The following is a 14,193-nucleotide window of genomic DNA, read 5'->3' as shown; positions in this document are numbered from 1 at the left end:
CAACGGCTAGACTTTGGTCAAGGACCACACCCTCCAATGATGTAAGTTAGACACCTCAACCTCAACACCATTGAAGATGATGCGCTCATTGATTTGAAAAACAATCACCTATTTTGTTCCGTAGATCCAACGGACGTGGGGGCAATACTCAAAAACAATGTCTCTCAGATCTGGTTGACAGATCACCACCCAGCGGTTCCGAATAACAGAATATCCACCGCCACGTCTTTCCGTATATCTCACTCCTCTTTCTCTTTCTCTCTCTAGAACCGACATCACTCACTTTCTCTCCATTTTCGCCAACCTTCTTACACACTCTCTCTCTGTAAGCATCTCTCTCTCTATCTTCTATATATATGTGTGTGTATGTATTGTTCGATCGACTATTGATTCGTTAACATTACAGGAAAACAGTTTAACTAATGGCGAATTTCACTGTTAATCGCGTCGAAACCTCGCCGATTGAAGGCCAAAAGCCTGGCACTTCTGGACTCAGGAAGAAGGTTCATCTCTTTCTATTCTTCGTTTTTGAAATGATTAGGTTTCTGTTGGCGTAGATCTGGTGCATGTTTTTATATTCATTGGTGATAAATGTTTAGTGTTATTGATGCCTGTTTAAAGTGAGATCGGATTGCGGTTGTGGCGTTGTTTTAGATCGTGTGGTTGAGCTTTGGTGTGTGATTGATCTGTATTCGTGTGCACGGATCTGTTGTAATTGCATGTGTTACATGATATGATGCTGTGTTGGAGCATGGATTTTGGTTAGGGTTAAATTAGGGATTTGATTTACAATTGAAAGTTGATTTGATTTACAATTGAAAGTTGATATGATCTACTAATAATATAAAAAATTATTTAAGTTTGAACTTTTGAAAATGCTCTGATTGAACGTTTAAAATTATAAAGCTGACTTTGATGATGGCATGCTGGTAGGAGGATATATGTAATGTAATTTCTTCTAGTTCTAAGAGCTTAATTGGATAACTTGGGTCATTGAGGGGGGCTAGATTTTTCTATGAGAAACCTGTGTTCACATGCACACCTTAAATCTCCACTTAAGATTTTAAGTGATGTCAGAACAACAGAAGACTATCAGAAAACACGATCTAGTTGCCAGATGAAGCTGCTATTTTAATAGTTAGCAAATTGCTTTCATATGAAATGGTCACACTGTTAGGTACCCTTGAGACATTTTCAATCTCATCAGATCCTTCAAAGTGGTTGTTACAACTTTGTCTTCGTCAACTAAATTTTTTATTGTAAAGAATCAAGGTAGAAGAGATTTAATTTTATGAAACAAGTTACTGCTACAACTAGGACTTGAAATCTCAAACTGAGTAGTCAAGGTTTAACAGGCGGCAAATGGTGTGGCTGTAGAAGATGTTTGAGACAGGGAAGGTCATGTAAATAACCATTGGGCAAGATAGGGAATACTCTTCCTTAATGCTATGACAAGTAAAAGCTTAGGTTACAACTAGGATTTTGCCCTGCTGCGCTTTGCTGCAGCAAAACCGTGTATTCACGTAAGTATTGAACACTTTTAATGTGAATAAATTCACAAAATCACGGTCGTCTCTTGGGCGAGGCAACTCAAGACTTAACACCAACATTCCACGACCATCTCATATCATATCCGGCCTTAAAACCTGACAAAACAGAAAGTCACAACCTGAGATATCTGTACTGCTAGGGTTATGATCATTGTCTTGCATATGGTGAGTGATGGAAATACTATGTAAGCAAAGCTGAAGTCTATGAATCTTTTTACAAGGAATCCACTAAATGTAGAAGGTTTGACTTCAAAAAAAGTGAAACCCAATTTATGACTACTATCCTGAAGTCTATGAATCTTTTTACAAGGAATCCACTAAATGTAGAAGGTTTGACTTCAATAAAAAGTCAAAATGAATTCAAGATTAATATCATGAAAGTGTAAGTGCAGATCTTTTTATAAGGAGTTGTCTAAATGTAGTAGGTTTGACACTAAAGTCAACTGTAGCAGGTTGGACCTCAAAAGTCAAACAAAATTTAAGATTACAGTTCTGAAGTCAAACTACAATTCTTTTTCCAATAAATTGTCTAAATTGTATCAGGTTTATTCACAAAGTAAAACTAATTAATCCAAGATTACTATCTCTAAAGTTGTAGTATAAATCTTGTATTGACGAAGGGCTGTGTTAAAAGTACCCCACACCCGTCCATTTTTACGTATCAAGTTGTCAAATCATCATTTTGACGTTTTCAGGGGGTGTCGATTAAAATTTCAGGGCTATAACAAACAGATTACAACCTCCAACATATCGCGACGTTGAAAAATTAATCAAACTAAAATCAAACCACAATGACCAAATAAACATAGCTAACTTTGCCCTATTTTTAATCCATCGAACTGTTTTCTTTTATCTCTAATACCTTTTAACACATATAAGGAAAACCCAACACAAAGTAGTGTAGGAGTGTGGAGTGTTGTTTGAATTAGCCTCCTCTCACTCACAAACATTGCATTCTGTTCATCCACGGAAACAATGGTGCTCAAAACCATCTCCATCTTCATCTTCTTTTTTTTCCGTACTTTCCTTTTTTCGGTGGTCTCAGCCACAACAATCATGATGGAAAACAAATGCACCCATCTAGCCTGGCCGGTAATCCAACCCTGTGCCGGCTGGCCGGTTCTCGCCCGTGGTGGTTTTAAACTATGTCTAAAAAATCATACATTCTCTTCATTCCACCGGCCTGGCCTCTGGGCTGTGTTGGCTTCTCATTCGACTCCTCCAGCAGCGGTAAATGCGCCACCGGCAACTACAGAGGTTCAACTCTTTTGCAATGGCGCCGGTCGGCGGTACACCGCCGAGGTGCCTACATTTCTAGCTGAAATCACCCTCACCACCTATACACACCATGAGTGAATAAACCTACCTATGTTCACCTAAATCAACGACATGACATTCATACATATATATGGATATGTGGTGAACCATTGTGGAAGTGCTCATTTGCAAATACAACATATTAGTTTCCTTAATTTAAGCTAGGTTGAAGAAATTTTGTCAACAGAAATCAAACATGTGACCTAGGGTACATGAGCTGCATGAGCGACTGGATCGAATTTCCCCCAAATCTAGTAGAATCAACAATAATAAGGTAAAGAAACTCTAGAAAGCACACACTCAACTTGGAGAAGATGCCTTCATTAGAAGCAAGAAGGAAACATCGGTTGAAATTGAAAAGATACATAATTGGAGTTTGAAGGCTCCTCACCCTCCGGTCATCGTTTTATGATGGTCCACGCGCCAAAGTACGGCCGGCTCCGCCGTAGCACCAGTGATGCCGTCTGTGGTTACCAGAACAGGGTGGCTGGCCTCCTTTACTATCTAAGCTCCAATCTCCTCCCTCTCTCTATGCTTCTCCCTATACAACTCTCTCCCTCTCTCTCTATGTGTTGTGAGTGCACGTATGAAAAAAAGGCAGAATACGAGGATGGGATTAAGAATGACATTGGTTGAAGTTGAAGGGCTACTTTTGTCGGTGGCATAGTCCACCGGCATTTGTTTTCAAGATACAGAGTAATAGTTTACAGAGTCCACTAGTCTAGCAATGTCCCCAAAGGCGAATTTTGTTGATGATATAAAATATCAGTAACCAGCAGTTCAAAGTAAAAACACTGATATAAAATATCAGTATCAAAAAGTCATTTGTTGTTTTGAGTCAACTGATTGTTCTTGTTGAAGAAGGTACAAAAGTCTGTACAAGTGATCCTATATCTCTGCTTCTATTTCCAAATAGTCTAGTGTAGAAATGCCATATAGTAGTATCGAGAAGGCTCACTTAAACATGAATGAATCTTGGGATGTTGTTAATCTCCTAGAAGGGAAAAAAGATGGATAATTGCTAAAAAAGACGTCAGTAAAAATGCTTATTGGTCAATGGTCATGTTTGTCATTGATAGGACCTCTACGTAAGCCATATCTTATAACAACTCAACAAACAGTTGACATTCGTATGTAGGGTCTCAGACAACAGTTTGAACTTCTAAACTAAAATTGACTCAATAGACATAGAATTGGCTATTGATGGAATTGAAAAGAGGTTCATTTGGGTCACTTTTATATATAAGTTTAAGAACAAAAATCTCAAGTTATATATGCTCTTTTTATAAGTTAGATATTTTGTATCTTTGCAGTATCTTTTATTGTTTTGAGAAGACGAAAAATAAAGAACTTCATAGACTTGAAATCTAATGGTTAGAAACCATGCACACATACAAATATTTTATTGGATTATAGAAAAATGTGGTTGTTATCTGCACCTATTTGTTGTTTAGTATCTAATGAGAACGAGACGGTTAGTACGTTACTAAGAATGATTAAAAATGTATAGTATGTCACTATGTTGCTAGAAATTACTTTTTGGCAATGTTATTGTCAAATTACTGTAATGCTAACTTTTGTTACTTGCTGATTGTAACCTCTTTCTCAAAGAAAAGTCACCAAATCAATTCATTTGACATGCTCCTTTGTTATTTGCACATGATACACATTGCTTCATAGTAACTTTTAAACTAACTTGTTTTGACCTAAAAATTTTCAGGTCAAAGTATTCACCCAACCGCATTACTTGCATAACTTTGTTCAGTCGACATTTAACGCTCTTTCTGCGGAGAACGTTAAAGGTTCTACCCTAGTTGTTTCCGGTGATGGTCGTTACTACTCAAAGGATGCGATCCAGGTGCTTATATCAACCTTTAATTAATTCAACTAATATCTAATGACGATAATTACTTCTTGAAATTATCTCTTCAGAACAACCAAATAGATTCTTGTTAAAAATGACGAGAAACAGTAATGTTCTAGCCATAACAATGAAGTTCATTGTAAAAAGTGCAGATTATTATCAAAATGGCAGCTGCAAATGGAGTAAGACGTGTTTGGGTTGGTCAAAACGGACTTTTATCCACACCTGCTGTATCAGCAGTTGTACGTGAACGAGTTGGGGCTGATGTAAGTTTATATTTTTTAAGCTTCTCTTTGCCGGTTCATAATGAGTATTAGCTTAACTATTTTTTGTTTAAATATTCTAGGGTTCCAAAGCAAACGGGGCGTTTATTTTGACAGCCAGTCACAACCCAGGTGGTCCCAATGAGGATTTTGGAATCAAATACAATATGGGAAATGGTGGGCCAGCACCTGAAGGAATTACCGACAAAATCTTTGAGAACACTAAAACAATAAAGGAGTATTTTATCGCAGAAGGCCTACCGGATGTAATATTGAATCCTTAAGCTATAAGTTACATTGTACATACATCATTTTGATCACATACTTGAAACGTGTATGCAGGTGGATATCTCGGCAATTGGAGTTTCAAACTTTTCAGGTCCTGACGGTCAATTTGACGTTGATGTTTTCGACTCGTCAAGTGACTATGTGAAATTGATGAAGTAAGTTTGCTTTCGCCAAAAGAATCAAATTAGACATCAATGTTGCATTTACTAATGGTTTTAAGGGTGTTGTTCGGGTTTTAATCGGGTTATTTGGGTTAATCGATTTTGGGTTAATCAGTATACAGATTTTTAAATACAAATTGCAATGCATACTTTCCAATTTAACTTAACATGATTATTATCAAGTAAAAAACAAAAAAAATGTCAAATAAAAACATATCTAATATGATATTTTGTTCAAACCCATGCATTAAACATATATATTAACTTAAAAAACGTCAAATACAGTAAGCATAAAACCAAACAGCATCAACCAATCGTGTAAACTAAAAAGAAAACGTCAAATCGTATTAACTGAATCGAATTTTTTTAGTCAAACAACCAGCGAGACAAGGAAATAAAACTTCATGTTCACCACAAAAAAAAAACAAAACATATGGGAGGAAATTTGTAATTTCTCTGTTATTATGTATGTATAAATATAGTTGACATTTATTATGTAATTCGGGTTAATCAGGTCAACCCCGATTAACATTTTTTTAACCGAATTACTGACCCGATTACTACTTTCGGGTTCCGGGTTCCATCTTGTTCGGGTTAGTTTTATTCTGGTTTCGGTTAAAAACACCCCTAAATAGTTTAGTAAATGACATCAATGTTGCATTTACTAATTGTTTAGTGAATTCTTTTCAGATCGATCTTTGATTTCCAGTCCATCCAAAAGCTAATTACCTCTCCACAATTTAGTTTCTGGTGTGTACTCTCTCTGAGCTTTCTCTCTCTCTCTCTCTCTCACTTTCAGCATATATTTTGTTTCCATATATTTGTGCTATCAACTATCATTGAATCTTTTGACTAATTTATTTAATAGTTATGATGCACTTCATGGAGTTGCTGGAGCTTATGCTAAACGTATATTTGTTGAGGAGCTTGGTGCAAAAGAGAGCTCGTTATTGAACTGTGTTCCCAAGGTTATTTCTGCTCATCTAATCTTATATCATTTGCTCATTGATTTTAGTCAAACTTAAAGGTGACAAACTTGACTCGTTTACTTATGAAAGGGGTCGTTTTCCGGTTGTGTTATATCTCAAAGTAGTCAAATCAGGAGAGATGGTCAAATGAGTCACGCGGGTTTAGGGCTGCAATTAACGAACTTGTTCGTGTTTGTTTGTTAAGGAAATATATGTGTTCACGTATTGTTCATGAACACTTACCGAACAAGATTTTCTATTCTTGTTCGTTCGTTAAGGAAATGAACGTGTTCATGTTAGTTTGTTAATTTTAGGTGACGAACGGACGTTCATGAACACAAACTAATGTTCATGAACATAAATGAAAACAAACGAACACACGCTTGTTCATGAACATAATATATAATACACTAAATCACTAATACTTTTTAAATGTTTTATTTCTCAGAATTTTGAAATATTAAAATAAAATATAAAAATAAAACCACTAGCAAACTATCGAATACATACGAACATAAACGAACTTGTTACCGAACGTTCACAAACATAAATGAACGGACGCGGCCTCTATTCATGTTTGTTCATTTAACTAAATGAACGAAATTTTTTGTTCGTGTTCGTTCATTTATTAAAGAATGAACACAAACGAACTTCCCGCCGAATGGTTCACGAACTGTTCGGTTCGTTTGCAGCTTTATGCGGGTTGAAAGTTGCCCAAAGTCTTATCTTTAATGCTTACAACCTCTTAAAGTCTCTTATTCACAGATATAGATTGTTATTGTTAAAATATTATTTTTAATGCGTATATTAACTAGGAAAATTGGTATTTAATAAACCAACCTTTAACCAGTTGGTAAATAATAATCCAACCTACAGAATTGGTATATAATAATCCTACCTATCAATATGTTGGTACTCAATGAACTTCCGTTAATTTTTTTTAACTGAAGTTAGTTTTTAAGTTTTATTTATTACACAAACAGTCCCTGTAGTTGTAATTTACTAGTTTTAACTATTTTATGAAACAAAAAAACCACTCGAAAATCCTCCTTTTCCTCGATTTGAGGTTTATAAAATAGTTAAAACTAGTAAATTACAACTACAGGGACTGTTTGTGTAATAAATAAAACTTAAAAACTAACTTCAGTTAAAAAAAATTAACGAAAGTTCATTGAGTACCAACATGTTGATAGGTAGGATTATTGTATACCAATTCTATAGGCTGGATTATTATTTACCAACTGGTTGAAGGTTGGTTTATTCAATACCAATTTTCCTATTAACTATTATTATTAAATAATTATTATTATCATTGATGTTGTTACAAGAGATTTGAAAAGATGGATGTAAAGTGATTGTGGGTCAACAATCCCACTCTGTCCGCTAGGATCCATATGTAAAATGATCTGTTTCAACTTTAGCCCATTTCGACTCATTACACAACCTGGTCAACCTGCTCATCTTGTCACCTCTATTTCTGTATCCTACTTTGTTTTTTATTGAATTCGTAAGATGCAAGCAGGAAGATTTCGGTGGTGGACATCCTGATCCCAACCTTACTTACGCAAAAGAGCTGGTAGCAAGAATGGGATTGGGTAAAAACCCTGATAGTAACCCACCGGAATTCGGTGCTGCCGCTGATGGTGATGCTGATAGGAACATGATCCTTGGTAAAAGGTAAATTCTTATTTACTTTAGATGTAAACATAGTTGTTAATAGCGACAAGGGACCTATATGCTACATAGCGAATAGCGACCGCTATTTTATAAATAGCGCGATACACTAGAAAAAGAATTAAGAATGTGTTTATACGTATATTACATCAAAATATCCTGGTATATGCTATTTTACATGTATATTTAACATAAACCTATAAATCCAGCTATTTTATAGCTATATCTAATTGCTATTTACATAAAAAAAAAAAAAAACTGTCGCTATTCACGCTATTGGTCGCTATGACTCAGATAGCGACACTTGGTCGCCTCGCTACATAGATCGCTATAGCGGTCGCTATAGCCGCTATTGACAACTATGGATGTAAACAACTACAATTCTCTTGGAAGAGTCCTAATTGGTAAATATGTAAAATGTATATGTTTTTTTGCGGTTTCAGGTTTTTTGTTACACCGTCAGATTCTGTTGCTATCATTGCCGCCAATGCAGTCCAATCTATACCCTACTTTTCATCTGGATTAAAGGGTGTTGCCAGGTTACTTTTTTATCATATATAAACTAGCTTAATTCTTCATATCTGTCTGATCCCTCTTTTCGGTTTGGTTTGGTTTTCGGATTTTTAATAACCTAAAATTTTCGGTTTGGTTTTTGTATAACCATTTTTAATAACCATAAAAAACCGATAAGCTACAATAGTACGCACAATCCATATATTTAGTCTAAATTGATTTAAGTGTTAACTCATGCTAGTAAGAATTATTAATTTTATTTTTGAATGTTAAGTCTTTATAATAAAAATATTTTCATGTTTATTTATAATTGAAATGGTTTATCTATTGCCTACAAAAAGAACATTATCCTCAAAAGTGTTATAAAAGAAATTGTTATAATAAAAGCATTAGAGAAACATACAAATAGATTAGACGGTTAGGTTTATGTGAACAATATTAATTAAAAAGGTTAAATATAGTAACTTAAACGTAAACATCTTAGAAAGATTATTAAATTTTGGATTTTACTTTTTATTTTTGAATCTTATGTAACTTTGGTCCAAAAACCAAAAAAACGGACCGAACCGTTGCTAAAACTGAAAAAAACCGAAATCCGAACATTTCGGTTACGGTTTTAGTTTTACCATAAAACCGAACTGTGCACACCCCTAATTACTAATGTTATATTGTTGCATCTTCATGCAATTGGTTAATCGCTTATGTCTGAGTCCAATGTAAACAAAATTTGATTTGTTATTGTGATTTTTCTGCACGTAGGAGTATGCCAACGTCTGCTGCTCTTGATGTTGTAGCCAAAAGTTTGAACTTGAAGTTTTTTGAGGTACTTCTGCACATGCACTATTATTATACGTTTATAATTAGGTGCTTGGACCATCGTTTGAAAGTAAAAAATAACCCTTCTTATTTTTCAGGTACCAACTGGCTGGAAATTCTTTGGTAACTTGATGGATGCTGGATTATGTTCAGTTTGTGGTGAAGAAAGTTTCGGAACAGGTAAAGTTTTGTTTTTCTTTTTAAAGTAAGTACACGGATGGTCCTTGTGGTTTATCAAAATTTGGTATTTGGTCCCTAACTTTCCAAAAGTACACGGACGGTCTTTGTGGTTTGCACTTTGTAATGCATTTAGTCCCCAGCCAACAAATCTAAAGGTTTTAGCATGTCCAAGTTAGGGACTATGCGTTACTAAGTGCAAACCACAGGGACCATTCATGTACTTACGGAAAAAGCCGGGGACTAAATGTGTTACAAAGTGAAAACCACAGGGACCATCTGTGTAAGCTTTAGATAGCTAGGGAGCAAATCCAAAATTTTGGTAAACCACAAGGATCATCCGTGTACTCACCTTTTTTTTAACTTCATGCTGCTAACTAAAAGAAAAAAAGACGATAAAAATGCCCGGATAGTCCCTTTGGTTTGGTGAAATTTCACCTATAGCCCCCACATTTCTAAAATTACAACCTTGATCCCAAGATGGGGGTTAGTTTTTTTAGTTAAGTGGGTGTGCAATGACCAATACCCTTACTTTAAAAAACAATAATTTAAACATAAATATAATTAAAGTTTATTTAATTAAGTGGGCCGCACTCAAATGTGCATTTTCATTCTATAGGATCGGATCACATCCGTGAGAAGGATGGAATCTGGGCTGTCTTGGCTTGGTTATCCATTCTTGCTCATAAAAACAAGGACAACCTTAACAGTGGGACCCTTGTAACTGTTGAAGACATTGTAAAACAGCACTGGGCTACCTTTGGACGCCACTACTACACTCGCTATGATTACGAGGTATTTTTTGGCAAATTTAATTCCCGATTTATAATTGACACTCATATTGATGAGAATACTTTTGTTGTTATAAAGAATGTCGATGCAGGTGCTGCAAAAGAACTAATGGCACACTTGGTCAAGTTGCAATCCTCTATTAGTGACATTAACGAGTAATTTTCTTGATTTTTTTAGATGTATATTCTTTTTGTTACGTTTTCTATGTGTTATGAGAAACTGCAACTGTTTTTCTTGTGCAGAACCATAAAAGGAATACGATCTGATGTGGCGAATGTTGCAAGTGCTGATGAATTTGAATACAAAGATCCTGTTGACGGTTCAATCTCTAAGCATCAGGGAATTCGTTATTTATTTGAAGACGGTTCACGTTTGGTGAGTTTAATTAGGATTAATTTCATATATACCCTTACAAACTTGAAAAGTTTCATATATATTATATACCCAACAAAAACTAAAAATATCATATATGACCTTACAAAATAGTTAAAATATCAAATATACCCAATTAATTAAAAATAATCTAGTAAGTAATCTTTTTACCCTTTTTTCTTTAACTTAAAGTTTTCATTTATGCCGAATTTTTTTATTTTTTTTTTCATAAACCATAGTATTCTTCATATATAATATTTAAGCTAAATGAATTAAGCTAGAAATGAGTAAATGTAATATTTGAAGTTAAAGGTCATTTATGAGATCTCAAAGTTTTAGAAAAATAAGGGTAAAAATTGTCGTTTATTAAATTGTTTTTAATGATGTAGGTATATATGATATTTCAACTACTTTTTAAGGGTATATATGATATTTATAATTTTGCAAGGGTATATATGATATTTTGCAAGTTTGTAGGGGTATATATAAACTAGTATTAAGCCCATGCGTTGCAGCGGTTGTCGTAAAACTGTGTCAAGTAGTATCAATGCTATACCCAGTGGCGGACCCAGAAATTTCTTTTTGGGGTGCGGGAAATTTTTAAGGGTTGAATGTCTCTGGGTACAAAATAATATTTTTCGGTTCGTAGCGGGTCGGAGGGTCAGGTCATATTTAAAAAGGATAATCCAACATTCAACATAAAATTCATATTATCAAGGCAAGCACGCCAAACATTATTACACTTGAAAAATGAAAATACTATGCATGGTGATAAATAGTATAACTTATATATATACATGGTAATAAATCATTTAAAAATAAAAACTATGTATATTTAATTTTAAAGAAGATATTAAAATAGTTTAAATTATAAATTATACACATATCAGCAAAACGAAAAAAAGTAAAAAAGGTAAAATAAAAGAGCAGTAATATATCTATAGGGTTTGCATAGTAAAAGTTAATGAATCTATAGGGTTTGCATAGTAAAAGTTAATGAATAATAATATAGTAAGTAAATTAATAATTATGATTTCTATACGGTTTACATAGTAAAATTTGATTAATGACAATATATAAAGTAATTAATAATAACGATTCTCATGTTTTAAAATTGTTTAAATAGTAAAATTTATGAGTGATAATAGAAAAAATAAATTAATACTAAAATGATTTCCTCATGTTTTAAAATTGTTTAAACTGAATATAATATGAAAAATTACCGTTTCATTTCTCAACGTAAATGTACTCAATGCAGTTTTAGTTTTCGATGAGTGGCACTGTGGCATTAATCTTTTTTGAAAAGTATGAGTGCAATAATTAAATTACATTGAAGGGTCATCTTCCTGCTTTCTCTTTTTACCCAACTTTCAAGTTCTTTATTTTTCATCTCTTCTTATGCTCTGCAACTTCTTAACCAGAATTTTTTTTCTTTCTTCTACTCTTTTTTTCTTTTTTCATGGGGTGCGGTGTCAAAATTTCATAAGGAACACATCACGCATGTACACTAACCGAAAAATATTCATGGGGTGCGCCCGCCCGCCCACGGGACAGCATAGGTCCGCCCCTGGCTATACCATTATCAGCGATCACCAACACCGGAAAACTCGTATAACCAAAATAAATAAAAACGGAAAAAAATAAAGCTGAGCGAAAAGCAGACGTAAAATCTTTGAATTACGCACGCTCATTGCAGAGAAATTAAATCGAAACGTAAAACATAGAAAAAATAACTAAGTTAATCCAGGACCCGTGCGTTGCGACGAACGTGTCAAACGGAGAAAAATAGATGTGTTTTGATGGGCCAAACGGGAAAAATATACGAAAAATGTTGAACCCCACACACACGTTGCAATGCGTTAACTCACAAAATTTAGAACGAAACGAAAAGCTTGGGAATGATGAAAAGTATGGTGCAACAAAATTGAAAATTAAAAAGAGTTGGGGTTAAATTGGAAAAGATGAAAAGCTTATATTAATAAGTAAAAAAAAACAAAGGGTCTAAATTGCAAAAGTATTTAAGTTTTGGGTAATATTATTAATAAGTAAAAAAAACAAAGGGTCTAAAACAAAGAATGTTAATAATTTATTTGATATTAGATTTAGATATTTATAATATTATTAATTGGATTTATGAATGTTAAAATAAAGATAAGGATAAAAATAAAGATAAGTGATATTTATATATATTGGTTATTAGTATTAAAAGAAATATATTAATTAATTAAATAAATATAAATAAAATTTATGTGGTTGAAGAAGATAATGCCATGTGGCATTATTTGTAGTCTTTTATTAATATTTAGATTAGATTGCCCCATTTAATTATCATTGTTTTTATATAATTATTTAGTAAATAAATTTTTAAGATGAAAATTATTATGTTGGTAACTACTAACTAGAACTCTGGGAAACTCTTTCTGATTGTGTGTAAATGTGTGTTGTAGGTTTTCCGTTTATCAGGGACGGGGTCAGAAGGCGCCACAATTCGTCTTTACATCGAGCAATACGAAAAGGATTCATCCAAAACTGGAAGAGATTCTCAAGAAGCACTTGCTCCTCTGGTAAATCATCTTGTTTGATGTATATATGTTTTATCGTGGGTCCGATTATAGTCATCAAGCTCGTCTCTATTTACCTAGGTTTGACCAATATAGTATGTTTTTGTGCTGTATGTTTACTAACATCTGGTCATATGTTTGGTCACAGGTGGAGGTTGCACTAAAGCTGTCAAAGATGCAAGAATTCACAGGTCGTTCCGCCCCCACTGTGATTACATAAATAAATACACATACATGCTGTCGCTGTTGCTGTCGCTGTCGCCTACAGGGTATGTATTTTGAGTGCTCTTATAGAAATAAAGTTTAGCTTTTCGGGATCACATGTCTAGTTTGTTAAATGTTTGAAGATTTACAATTTTTGTTGCCCTTAATAATTCAGTTGTATCATGAGAGTATTTACCAACAATGTCCTGAAGTTACGGCTATTTTATTTCATACGAGGCTTGACAAACGATTCGGTATCAGTTGTGTAGGACTAGGAATGTCATCAGTGAAACAAATATTGACACCCTATTCACTTAGGTTCAAGTGTTTAACAAAAAAGACCAATAATCATCTCGAATATTCGATATTTCTACAACACCAGACTCCAGAAGCCACATAACATTAAAAGAAAAAATTTCTCATGCTTTTGTTTACGTGGATTGAAGAGATGTTTATAGTTTCGACCAGGGCCATTCCAACTTTTTTGAAGGCCTAAGGCAAAATGAATTTTGGGGCCGATTTTCCTTCTTTCGATTATTACTGTGTTTGGAACCAAGCAAAAATCTAACACAACTATAACACAGTGGTTTGCTTGTATAGGAAATCAAACAAATCTAAAACAATAAGTTTACACTAATATTAATAGTTAGCCTATTACTTTTCTTTTAATCGG

General features: G+C 34.0%; 1 protein-coding gene across 1 annotated transcript; it reads left to right on the top strand.

Moving 5' to 3' along the window:
* The first annotated feature begins 133 nt into the window (after window positions 1–133).
* Window positions 134–13,780, top strand: LOC110915197 (phosphoglucomutase, cytoplasmic). Its single transcript, XM_035985079.1, has 17 exons — window positions 134–327; window positions 407–503; window positions 4,588–4,725; window positions 4,884–4,997; window positions 5,078–5,260; window positions 5,337–5,437; window positions 6,134–6,193; window positions 6,312–6,411; window positions 7,934–8,088; window positions 8,529–8,624; window positions 9,358–9,421; window positions 9,513–9,594; window positions 10,211–10,386; window positions 10,462–10,538; window positions 10,626–10,758; window positions 13,203–13,319; window positions 13,465–13,780. Exons 2-17 carry the CDS (start codon window positions 423–425, stop codon window positions 13,534–13,536), a joined length of 1,749 nt encoding a protein of 582 aa, XP_035840972.1. The 5' UTR covers window positions 134–327; window positions 407–422; the 3' UTR covers window positions 13,537–13,780.
* Window positions 13,781–14,193: the final 413 nt, after the last annotated feature.

Source organism: Helianthus annuus, chromosome 16 (genome assembly GCF_002127325.2).
Source record: "Helianthus annuus cultivar XRQ/B chromosome 16, HanXRQr2.0-SUNRISE, whole genome shotgun sequence".
NCBI classification, from domain to species: domain Eukaryota; kingdom Viridiplantae; phylum Streptophyta; class Magnoliopsida; order Asterales; family Asteraceae; genus Helianthus; species Helianthus annuus.
The sequence above is the reverse complement of the archived record's forward strand: the minus strand, read 5'-3'. Positions and strand labels throughout refer to the sequence as shown.

What these genes read in the sequence shown, in the direction of transcription:
- LOC110915197 (XM_035985079.1), top strand. Translation starts at nt 423, where the DNA reads ATGGCGAATTTCACTGTTAATCGCGTCGAAACCTCGCCGATTGAAGGC. An exon ending in TCTCCACAATTTAGTTTCTG is followed by an intron (nt 6,194 to 6,311) that starts GTGTGTACTCTC and finishes TTTATTTAATAG; the next exon opens with TTATGATGCACTTCATGGAG. An exon ending in GGATTAAAGGGTGTTGCCAG is followed by an intron (nt 8,625 to 9,357) that starts GTTACTTTTTTA and finishes TTCTGCACGTAG; the next exon opens with GAGTATGCCAACGTCTGCTG.